This window comes from Lissotriton vulgaris, chromosome 11 (genome assembly GCF_964263255.1).
Source record: "Lissotriton vulgaris chromosome 11, aLisVul1.2, whole genome shotgun sequence".
Lineage (NCBI taxonomy): Eukaryota > Metazoa > Chordata > Amphibia > Caudata > Salamandridae > Lissotriton > Lissotriton vulgaris.
In genome coordinates, this window is record NC_141699.1 from 474,623,706 (window position 1) to 474,636,361 (window position 12,656).

At 38.8% G+C, this 12,656-nt stretch overlaps 1 protein-coding gene across 5 annotated transcripts in view; it reads right to left on the reverse strand.

Annotated features, from left to right (window-relative positions):
* Nucleotides 1-669: 669 nt before the first annotated feature.
* The window catches only part of LOC147679996 (zinc metalloproteinase-disintegrin-like VLAIP-B), a 242,830-nt gene continuing 230,843 nt past the window's right edge, over nucleotides 670-12,656 (reverse strand). For 4 of the 5 annotated variants that reach the window (XM_086943536.1, XM_086943535.1, XM_086943537.1 and 1 more), the window contains 3 exons: nucleotides 11,306-11,365; nucleotides 9,752-9,841; nucleotides 670-5,960 (listed from right to left, as the gene is read on the reverse strand). In XM_086943536.1, coding sequence (XP_086799662.1) covers nucleotides 5,934-5,960; nucleotides 9,752-9,841; nucleotides 11,306-11,365 — 177 coding nt within the window. In that variant the 3' untranslated portion in view covers nucleotides 670-5,933. The remainder of the gene's footprint in view (nucleotides 5,961-9,751; nucleotides 9,842-11,305; nucleotides 11,366-12,656) is intronic. The other variant, XR_015300922.1, reaches the window with a different exon arrangement.

A 12,656-nucleotide genomic window follows, 5' to 3' on the forward strand; every position in this document is an offset into this window, starting at 1 on the left:
TCATTTAGTCCCACGCATAATCACGGGGAGCAAAAACACTCCTGAGACATAGAACATTTGTGCCCGAACTCAGGGTAGCTTTTGAACAAACATATGACGAATAAGCAGCAAATGAAGCCGCAGCATCGTTTTTTGATGTGCTGCTACTACTGATACACAAGTATAAAGGGGCCATTGATAACATACAAAATCTACTTATAAGATGCTCCATCTCATTCAAGCACAGGAGTCAGTGCTCATCAGTGCTAGTGCTAAAATAAGTGCAGAATATTTTTGCTTTAATTTTATCACAAAGTGCCTGTTAGTGCTTCAGTACATTAACAGATAGGATACACCATTTAAGTGTTATAAACTTTCCATTTTATAAATTTCCACTGTTGGAATATTCTATGGCCCGCTTTATTAAGTAATTGATTATATTCGTCAGATGCCTGATCCTAGGCCCCGTAGTAGAGATTGCAAATCAAGGTTTCACAAGACTGGAATTTCTTTCAAAATGATTACACATATAAATTATGAGATTTGAATGTTGCCTCTGTGATAACTTGCGTTTTATTGCCTTCTGGCAACGAGTCTTACAAGTCTAGCTGATGGTGCACAACACATTTAGATAAGCATTAGGATAGGCAAATGAAATATCAACGTTCCATGTTTCAAGAAAATCAAAACTTTTGGTACTAAGAATTTTATTCAGATTTTTTTATTCAAAATATACAAACGCACAATAATACAATAATCTCCAACACCATTAAAACTAGTTTTAGGAAATTTACATCCCTGAATAAAAATAGATATTTATTAATAAAAAAAGACATTGATCCTAGACATGAACAATTGTAAGAAAATGTAAACCAATACATTTTTATGATAAAAGTATGAAAACAATCCAAGCAAGTTATAAAATACCATCATAATGTCACAATATGATTTCTAGTGGCACAGTAATAGTGTGTCAGACCGGGTTGTACTATTGAATATCAACACAAACAATACCTTGTTACAAGAATATTGAAGACAGAATATCAAGGAGCAAAACATTGAGAGGCAAGTGAATTTAGGAAAGAATGTATACCCTATTCCTAACTCTACATACATTGAAGATATACATACTGTACCTATATATAGAGTTAGGTATAGGAAATCTAGACGTACTTACCTCTCGATATTTTATTTTCAATTGTGTTGCATCAATACTGTGGTTTTGATATTCAGTGAACACACCACAAGCCGGACATTTGTATGATCAAGTGAACAAAAGTTGTTGTTTTCTTTTATGTTGCACACGCTATTGGTACCACAATTTTTTACTGAAGAATGCTTCATTCAATAATGAACAACAGACTTTCAACTAAGCTCGAGAAACATTTTTTTCAAACTCATGCTTGCACTAAAACATCCTATTGCAATTAATCAGGATTTCCAACTCAGAACTAAAAACGAAAACATCTGGATGCGGGAGAGAAACGTGGTTTGGTATTGTATTTTAGTAGTTATCAATAGCCCATACTTTTATCACTCTAAATTAATATAATTGGGTAAAGCAACAAGCTTTTGTCCAAAAGGATTAATCAATGATCTTTTAATGTGCCTTGCGTGGGCCGTCAGTTGCCCAATACCAAACCATGCTTGCTCCATACGTTAATTACATCAGAATTGTTTTAATTGTTGCCATTTTAAACATCTAGATTGAATGGTTATGTGTGCTTCCTAGCATCCTCCACACAACAACCCTCTTCATCACAGAACCTGTGTAGCACTGATGGCTTCTTAAAAGCATTTTTTTCTTGTGAAAATAGAAGCACTGATCCATCAGCCTTGTGCTTCCAAATCTCTGGCCCATATTCAAGCTTACTCCATAGACAGCGACAGCTCCCTGACCATCCAGGTTAACTGACAATAGATTACCAGAATTTGTCATTCAAATTATTGTGCATGCTCCATCAATTCCTAAGTGACCATGTGAGTAGAACAGCCTATGTCTCACTGTGTATTCACCACCAACTCCAGGAATGGGACTGTTTGCTACCATTGGCCTTTGAAGAAATTACTCATAATACTCAAACCTATGCATTACCAGAATATGGTATAGAATTTTCGCCTCAGGGCACCAGTACCATTCAGTGGGATATGGAAGGCTTCTGGTGAAAAGAACTTGCTGCTAAAGACACAGGGGTTTTTTCCCAAGCCCCTTGCGCCACTGGTAAGTCACTTTTTCCTATATTAAAAGAGATGCATCAGTTACTCTATAGGCTTGTAATAAACCTCACAGTGTTCTAAGATTGTCCATGATTAATAATACAAATCTAATACATAACATATGCAGCAGTTTCGAAAAAACATGCCACAAGTAACATGTAGAGAATTCAAGCATATTACCTTGCTGACTGGGTGTGCATGGATAGTGGGAAAACTATTTTGGAAATATATTTTCATAAAAAGCAACTTTGCATATAAAGGGATGAGCTGTGTGCCCTGTGTTTTTCTGCTGTGAATAACGCACAAACAGAATGTGTCTCCTTACTCTATATACAGTCAAATAAGCAAGAACAGGGAATTTTCATTTTAATAATCTTCATAAATTATTTGGAGAGTTTAGTTCTACAAATTCATCATTAATTTGTAACCTAGCATAGCCAATCAGTGTGTTTGTTACGAGTCCATTCTCACGTATCAATCTTTCAATACATTGGTCTCCCTCCCTGGTGGAGATATCCAAGTATGTTGCTCAGTCTGTAGCCAGGGAAGTGGAGTGCAACCCTCTGACTTGGTAAGCTAACCGACGCAGCCAATGAGTTGGTAAATGTTCTCAAACATATGTGATGACCTAAATCATAGGTGTCCAACACATTTAGGAGGTCTCTAGTCATGCCAGCTTTTCAGGATACCCACTAACTATAGTGTGTGAATTATCCCGATTTAAATTAACAGTATTTTAATGTATTTTATTTGGATTACCGGAGTATTTCATCCAATTCCCGCACTTGCTTTGGAAACTGTAATAATACCGAAGTAATGTAGAACGTTGCGTTTATCCACACACCAAGATCACATATCTCTACCACAGTATTTTGCTTCCTTCTGTAATAGGGTCATCCTTAAGCAATCAGAACTTCTCACATAATAGGATGTGACCCAATAAGTCATGGAGTCGGGATTTTTGTTTTCATCCGTGGTAAGCAAAAGTGAGAAAACCTAGGTAAGAGGTTTTTTTGAGAGAGAGTGAGAAACTGACATAAGGGAATCTGACATTTTGATTTTTTAAAGTGCAAAGGACACCGGAATAACCATTCCAGTAAGACCTGTTTATCAAAATGAGAACAATGTCTCAAATTTAAAAACATTAAGTGAAAAGACTTCAAGAACTTTTGTTTTATTTGCTTGGACAGTTTTGCCAATCATAGGGTTAGTTCACCTTTTAAAAGCCCACCGATAATCACTCTCAGACAGCAAGATGATTATTAGGGAAGAACAGAAGATTTGCTTAAAGCTGCAGAAAGAAAATCCTATATGCTTGATAGAGTACTGTGGAAAGAATTGCATCTCCAGCTTTGTCGGGATTCTGTGACTGGAAAGCTGCTCCAAGAGCTAAAGGAGGTTACCCAAAGGACGTGACAGCCGAGGTCCAGAAAGAAAGAAAGACTGACAACCATGTTCTACGGAGGGAAACGCAGAAGGTATTGAATTCAAGGGAAGGTCTTGGATTCATGAGAAGCTTTGGCTGCCTAGAAGTTGACCATTAGAACATTTAGAACTGGATAATCATCACTACCCATAGATGGGAGACATTTCACATAGGCAAGTTAAAAAAGTCTCTGGGGTGTTGTAGCTGCTGCAGAGGAATCATAGAAACCTGCATCAATTGTACATTTTGTCTGTGGACCTGATCTGGAGTTGAGAGGAGCTATCCTATAACATGAACTAACAGCCTGGTATCAAACAGTCTTTGATTAAAGAGAAGTGGCCTTCCTAGCCATATTTTAGCATTTTGGCACACTGGGAGCTTTTGATCGTGATCTTCCAGGTTACTGTAGGAGTGCAAATTCACATTACAAGCCTTGTGGACATCTGCTCAGCTACTGTTTCTAGTTCCACCCTGGTAAAGGTTTTCCAGATAATTGTTTTTTAAGTCCAAGGTTAAACATTTAGTTGGTACAAATTACGGATTTGGGAGGTGGCGAGGTCCCATCCTCCATACCGTCAGATCAGGCTGGAGTTCCAACTTCTGGTGAACACTATTACAGTAGCCTGCTCAGGTAGGGTGCCCAGCTCTCATTCTACAAACCAACTAAACAAACATTTATATATTATTTCAATCATTTGGTACTATCTACATTTGTTTGACAATGTTAGGTCATTTATTTCTCAACTGAAGTATAGATTAGTGTTGCATGCTTTCTATGTGCATTTTATTCTCAGGATAGCCTTCCTGCTTGTATCAAGATGCCAAAAGTGAGAGGTTATTTTTCAAAGATGCCAGTTTACTCAATAGGAGTCACATAGTTTTGGCTTCTCTCACAGCTCACATCTAGACTGTTAAACTGTGGGGGAGAAAGATTACAATCTGGTTTCCTACACGGTCTGTAAAGGCATTGTAGAATGAGGCCATAATTTTAAAATTAGCATTTTATTTAATCCTTACCAAAAAATGCATATAAAATATATTTACAACTATAGGTATAACCTCTTGAATGAATTGGAAGTTCTAATAAATCTTACCTCCTGGAGTATAGGCCAATAGATTATAAACTCTGTTAAACCTGAATTTAACTTGTTCACAAATAGTTTCTTTACATGAAAACATATTTTCACATATATTAAATAATTCTGGAAAACTATAGGTTTACATGCCGGCAAAAATATATATTTTCTTTACACTGATTTTAATCTCATAGGACAGTTATCAAGTACTTTCAATTAAGCATAACATTAGCTAAAGTTCTGTAGACCATGGTGTATGTGAGTATACTCCCTTTTATACATCAGAACTTGTGAGCTACTTCCGCTATGCGCTCAATTAAAATAAATGCTGTTGACTAAAGAGGACAAGTAAATATCCATTATGGAAAGAGCATACTTTCTGATAAGGAAGCATAGCCTGTCTTAACACCTTGATCTACAATCATGAATAGACAGAATGATGAAAAACCAATGGACATTACGCAATAATACGTAAGCGCTCAACACACTTGTAATTTGAATAACTTAGGGTCAACTTATAACATACAAAATAGAAAACGTTCTGGGACGATATTCCTTAATGCAATGAGGAAATGATCATGGTTAAGACATTGAGAAAATAAAATAAGAAATGAGATTGTTTCAAACGTGAAATAATGAGAGCTCACTAAAACTGCAATTATTTGCAAACATGACGTACAAGAATAGTAAATATCACAACATGTGGAGACATGCACATCCTTCAGCACTGCTGTTATTGGTCGGTCTTCAACCCTTTATTGGAGCAGCGTATGTCAATTTGAATGGTTTTAGGCATTATTTTTAGACACAACTGTCAATCAGTGATGAAAGGGACATGTATACAATTTGATTTTCATAGGTTGTTTTGGTGTTTGGTTTGATCAGAGTCATAGTAGCATGTAGTTCTGAGGCCCCACCTTTCCCTGGTTTTAGCTCTGAATGTTATTGAAAAGAGAGTGAAGTGGACACCCATCGGGTCACAACTATGCAAACCCATAACAATGCTCCAATTTCCAATTTTTCCAACTCTAGAAAATATGCATTGGTGACCATAGAAAACATACAGTACATCAAGAGTGTAGCTCGATGATGGACAGATATCTGTAAGTACAGCCAGGCATTAAAGTGCATGTTCTAAAACCAGGAGATCCGAGTTGTGATGTCGCGCATGGAAAGACCACTTCTATGCTCTTCCAGTATCTATTCCATTGCTGCTGCACATATTCTCAGCAGCTCTAAATCTTCGGCCTAGGTTTCAAAGCCTACATGAAGAAAAACAAATATAGACATTGTTTATACATCATCAAATCATGCCATTAGCATTGTTTCAATTGCTCCCTCAATGCACATCCACAGGATTCCCTAGTGCACCGTTCAACAGTTGTCAAAAGGCTTTGCTTTCAAAGTTTACATTACAGTTAAAGGAAAATATCGTAGAGTGTGCATCGTCTTTCATCAATGTGAAAGGACTTGGGCACCCAATTTGAGTTGTTCAGTGAACGAAGAGGGGGAACGTGGTCTAGAGTTACCATTTTCGAGTGTGGGGGGAAGGGGCTGTTTGTTTTCTTGATGGACTTGTCTTATGTGCTATTTTTCTGTAGATCTTTTATACTGGCAAAAAGGATTATTAAAGACTTTCTTGTTATTGAGTGGGAAACATCCTATTTGTTAAATGAAGATTAGAGAATTAAAGTGGTCAAGGTTTCTTTGAAGTTAAGTTAATAATACTAATACCCTTTGTCAACACGGTTATCACGATTTCCCTTTCTTTTGATATTTTGTACATTCCACTAAAACTAGCCTATGTCTTTATCATCTATGGCCACTTGCTCTAGTATCTGCCACTCAAGTCCAGCCATATCACTCAGTTCTTTTTAAAAACACCTCTGCCTGGCATGTGCGCCTTAGGAAAATAGTGGAATGGGACTTGCTTTCTCATATCCATGTTCTGCTTTCTCTTCCTTACTTTTGGTTATACCGATGGCTCAAATGAAGATATGAGTCAGCATGACTGAAAAAAAACATCACACCCATGAGTCTTTAAGACAATGAGCAGACCACCTGTAGTCAACAGCTATATTTATTACAATTGAAAGTAAAAATCTAAATGTATTTAACTCCACTGTTGGAGACAAGAGAAAGCTCAAACTACCACACTTGTGTGTTTGGTAAGATGGGACACTGGGATATCCCACACAGTCCGTGATCCACATGGACCTGAACATTATATGTTTCACTAACTCAATAAAAGTTCATCCTTCCCTGACCTTTCCTTTATTACCTTTGTGAATGCTTGTGCAGTCTATTACTGAAATCATAGGATGCAGAATAACTCCACTGTACTGCCCACATTGCAAATTAAGTTGAATTTCAACATGTCACTTTACAATGGTGTGATAGTTTGAGTTGCATGCATGGAGCACATTGCAAAAGGTGTATTTGTCTCAACAGTGCTTGGAGAGTGGCAAACAGTGCTACCCCGGGTACATATTTCCCAGTGCTACAATATCTAATGCTACAGTTCAATAGCTTAAGCACAGTTTTTTTCGATGACCAATGCTAGTCTCAACACTGGCCATGACATTTCATCACCAACTTGAGATCTTTGAGTGCCAACTTATATTCTCCACAGGGGCCTGGTAACTGAAGTTATTCAATCTATTGGGACCAAGATTAATATCGTAAACCTAACTTCCTGGACACTTGGCCCAGGGCCTCTAAATGCTCGAAGCAGCTGAAAGTTCCAGGTACTATTGGGGTAATGAGGAATTACAAGGGGGCATCAGAAGCACTAATTCAGACTGGGCCCATGAATTCCACATTTTGTAGTGGATCCTAGATGTCCAACTTTTACTATCCACAAGTTATCTAGAGTGGAGTTAATAGAAAATCCATACTAACCAATATACAATTATCGTCACAACATTCTGGTTCTCGACATTTTGGCCTCAATGTTTTGCTTGTTATTTTTACACTCAAATCCCTACTGGTCATTAATTGTACCTCTGAGGGGTGATATTTGTGGTTGCATTAACTCAACACTCATAATTAGTATTTTACTTGTCTTATTTAATAGACTTTTTTAAACACATGCTAAAATGAATAAAACATATATACTTTAAAATATACATATATCATACAGTAAAAAACATACATTTTTACTTTCATCAATCTACATTACAGATCTCAATCCCACAGCCTAGATATGAAAACATTTTAACCCATTCGCTGCTCATGACGAGCTCAGCTCGTCATGAGGCACGGTTGAGCTGTGCTTATGACGAGCTGAGCTCGTCATGAACAATGGAGTTCACCAAGGATCAGCACAGGAGGGGAAAACCCCTAGCAGCCAAGGTGTTAAAGAGGGTTAACAATATCAACATTAACAACTGAGTTAACACTTCATCCAATTGTTTTTCATTAAGTCTTTGCCACTGTAATTCAATTGGATAAACAAAACACTTTTTTTGCACAGATATTAATACGATTTTTGGAAGTTAACTACTATACCAACCACATGGATTAGTTGAGAGTAGCAGCAAAGCATTTAAGTCCATACAGACCTAATAGGCCCCTACGCTCAGCTCAAGGTCATCTGGCCACGGTCCACAAAATCAGAAAAGCCCGAACTGGAGGACGCCGTTTTTCGGTCACTGTGGCCACCTCCTGGAATGCTTTGCCATTTCACCTTCGTTCTGAGTCCAATCTTCTGAAATTTCGCAAGCTCCTAAAAACTCACTTCTTCCCCCAATAACTTCTTCTCTTTCCCCGTCTTTTACCCTCAGAAGTTCTGCAATTTCAGCGCTGGGACGCTCACGGGCAGCCATGCGCTATATAAGTCCCAAATTTCATTTCATTTCATTTAATTTCAGTATAATTTACTATTCCAAGTCAAGTCTGCGCAACTGGTGTTGGGCGTGAAATCTAACACCACTCCACCAATGCACCCCTAAAGCAAGTCGTTGTAAAGAGTTAAGTGCTAAACGAATGACTGGTAATGACGCGTTCATTCTATTGCCGGCATTGTAAAGGCACAGTGTGATTCTGGCCTTGTAATAAAGGATATTTCCAGACCGAGGCACAGCCTCATCCACACGCAACCTTCTTCAACACTATAGGGGTGGGGGCACAAAATGCTGTTGACCTAAACACTGCCTGCTTCCACCTTATAACCTGCCATGGCATGCCCTCGGATTTACAGCTTGTTTAGGGAAGGTGGTCTATCTGAGCAGAAATGTGCCCTGAACTCTGGTTAATTAGTAGAAAAAAAAGTCTAGCAATTTGGGGCCTGTATGGTTATTTTGAATTCCAGGTACAATACCTCATAATGCTCACATTTTGATGGGTTATCATTTCAGTGCCAGTATTATCACACCTTCAACTAACAGATAGTGAAATATGGAGACCGAATAGCAGAGTGAGTTACTTCTATGGTCATATTCTTCATATCTTTCCAATGGTTTCATCCCTACATATAAAAGCACTTGATCTTTTTTATTTCATGAACGATCAAAACTTGGGTCTAAGATAGGGAGCAAATCTATTTTATAAGAACTGAAGAATTGGAATTGAGGAAATTCCAACTCTATCATCTTCATTCAAGACATGCATGTTGTAAGCTATCGCACAAAGCTTTCATTGAACTAGGAGCAGTATTCAAAGAGTCAGAACTTGAGTGTTCAGATCCTATGTTCAAATGTATGGAAAGAGAATAGATCAATAGAACTATCCTCCTGTGAGAAGGGAAATAACTTTGTCTTTTTTTGCAGTTTCATAGAGCACAAACTCAGCACAAAGGTATCTGCACGCTTTACATGAGCACCAGTTAAATATGGTCATATTCATGGGGGGGATTAAGTGATCTGTCCATAGGATGTTGAATAAACTAAGAGACTCAAATCTGGTCGCCCAGTTTTAAGTTGGCATCGCTGGCAGAAGTGCGGCATCCGCTCCCCAGTTAACAACAATGTTCCGGACTTTCACAAAAGGTGCAAAATAAATTAACCTTTGTAAAGAAGTCAATTTGACTTCCAAAGTTTGGCAATAGCCTTACCTGTGGAGGAGCTGGTGGGAGAACAGGTGGACCCTTTGGCTGGCCTGGCTTCACCATTGGAACAGGTGGAGGAACGTTCAGTTGCTGTCCCTAGGATAAAATAAAATATGCTGTGTATCAACAAAATACTCCAGAGACAAATTAATTTCTATCACCTCTATGTTAAACTCAGGCATTTGATGTTAACTGATAGAGTGACGTTTATTGACAGAGGTATGGGAACATTTGTTTCGCGAATTTTAAGGGGTCATCCAACATAGACAATACTAAACGGTTCTCTTTACCCAATTCTGTGTTGGTACTCATGACAATCCGCATTCTAAAACGTTCATTTGTTTGATGATGTCTCTTTGGGTATTGAGACCTATTGAGACGTCATTAACCAGAAAATCATGTCACGGCCAGACTGACCCTTTTGCCCTTCTGGCATTTTCCAGGAGAGATGCAGGCTATAACCCTGCTTTCACAGTTGGATGGACAGCCATAACCAAACAAAAAATGCCACCGTGAACCCATTGTTGATGTAGCCTCCTACATTGTGGGCCTGGTTTCAATATATGCACCCAGGGTGGTTTTGGTTTGCAGCCCAGACTTCCGTCCCCATAAAATTTATCAACATATACTTTCGGTGGACATTAACTGTAGGCTTGGGTGGAGTTCGCAGAGTCACGCTAAGCTGAGCACCGCAAAGCACCAAAATAAATCTCTGTTGAGCTACATGGAGTTCCGAAAGCAGCAGATTCCAGTACGTTGCACTGATTTTTAGTGCCAGGAGTTTCTCACATGCTGTAAAATTAGTGCTAACAGCATTTTGCAGAGCGCCAGAGGGCACTGCTTTTTTCTACTTCTAAAGTAGACTTTTTACTCGAGCTGCAGCTTCCTCAATGCGACCAGCAGGTTTCTCAAGGCGAGTGGTAGTGACCTGCCGCGACTGCCCGCATTGAGAAATCTTACTGGGGGCGGTCTAGCATACAATTTTCTTCACTCGTCAACTTAAAATTGGTGAGCCGTGTGAGAGGAAAAACTCTGCTCTGTACAGCAATGCGGAGTTTTTCGAAACTCCGGGCAAAACTCTACGCAGTGGTGTGGAATTTTACGCCATGCCTAACTAACTGTTTTTACCTTTATTTTCGTTATACACCAGTTCAGCCATCTTAGCTTAAATACCTGCATCCACATTGGCTTTCCAGGGTTCATATGGTTTTGAAACACTGTTGTTTCTGGTGCCAATTGTCTTTCTGAGCACTTCCTAGAGGAAATTGTGTTTGCATGCTGATGGTGTCATTCAGTGGCCATCTATCTCAGATGTAGTCAACAGACTACAGTAGGATAAATAATTTGTCTATATGAATTATGACCTCTACAAAATTGCCAAGCACCTCTAAACATTGAACCTATTGCAAACATTACTAATAAAACACTTCATTTGCTGCCTATTTTCTAAACTCATTTTCTAGGTACCTATCACAACCAGTTAACTTCCTGCCTTCTTTCTGATATTTACAATACAGGTATTTTATCGCTCAACCTTGATTAGCATTTGAATGTACTTACAAAAGTGCTAGCTGGCTTGGAGACAGGAACAGGAGGCGGTGCCTTACTTGGTTTTACTGGCTACAGAAGGGAAATCAAAATGTATTTTAATAGGACAAATGTATGACATTATTTTGACATAGGGTTTGATTTGATTAATGTTATCATATATAGATCATAAAATCCCCCAAATTGAACAGCAATTAAATCATGATCATAATATGCTTTTCTTACAACTTCATATGCACTCATGGTCATCTAAAGCCATTTTGTTATGTTATAAATATATATTTTTGAATTGCTGCCCAAGCCTTCATGATCTTATGTCTGGATGGATGCAACACACTGCTTAACAGTCTCTGAGACATCACAGTGGGTCCAGTGAAAGGTATGTCACAGCATGCTTCATCAAAGGCCTGAAACAATTCAACCACATCACCCCGACCCTGATGGAAATTAAGTGGCTTTCCTTGCATGCCCATCATTATGTGCAAGATCAGCAGCATCATCTACCAGGCACCATGGATGGCACACTAATCAGCACTGCTACATTCCGACACACTCGCAGCCTGGAAACTTTGAGACTGGAGAACAATAATTGAAGAAGAAAAAATTGAAAACGGATTTTCTCCTTCTACAGGTTCTAGACCAACATTCCGGAAATGATCAGAAGCGGGCTCCCCTCTCCATCCAAGGAAAAGGATGAAATAACACTACTTGAAGGAACACTAAAGTCCAGATCTATTAATTATCCAAGCATGGAGGAAACACATTTGCTTCAGTGGGGTGCACAGTGGGGAAAACAGTGCAGTGCAGGGACATATCTAATAAGATAATCCTGCTGAGGCCATACACTGTGTGTTGTCCTATTTAGGCTAACCTGTGTAATGCACAGCTTAACGACATGGGGCAGATTTGATTGAGCAGTGTCTACCAAATAATGTGTACATGAAGCATATCTTTCCAATACAAATTCCTATAGAAACTCAGAAGGATCCCTTACATTCGCTATGTGCCTTGGGCTGCAACATTCATGCATTTATTTATTTATTTTATTTTAAGGCTTGTATAGCACTAGACTCGACTCCCGAAGGAGTATCTCTGCGCTTGGTCCACCCAATAGTTACAAGACAGTACTCTCAGGATTATGCAGGGTTATATAGTCTGAAACTGGAATGTCTTCAGTAGCTTCCTAAAATTGAGGTAGTTAGAGCATTGTCTCAGATTGAGGGGTAGTTTGTTCCAGAGGCTGGGGCCCACGAATGAAAGTGCTCGGCCTTCCATCCATGCTTTCCTGATTAATGGAACCTGAAGCAGGAATTGATTACTAGAACGAAGAGTACGTCCTGGTGTGTAAGGGATAAACTTTTCA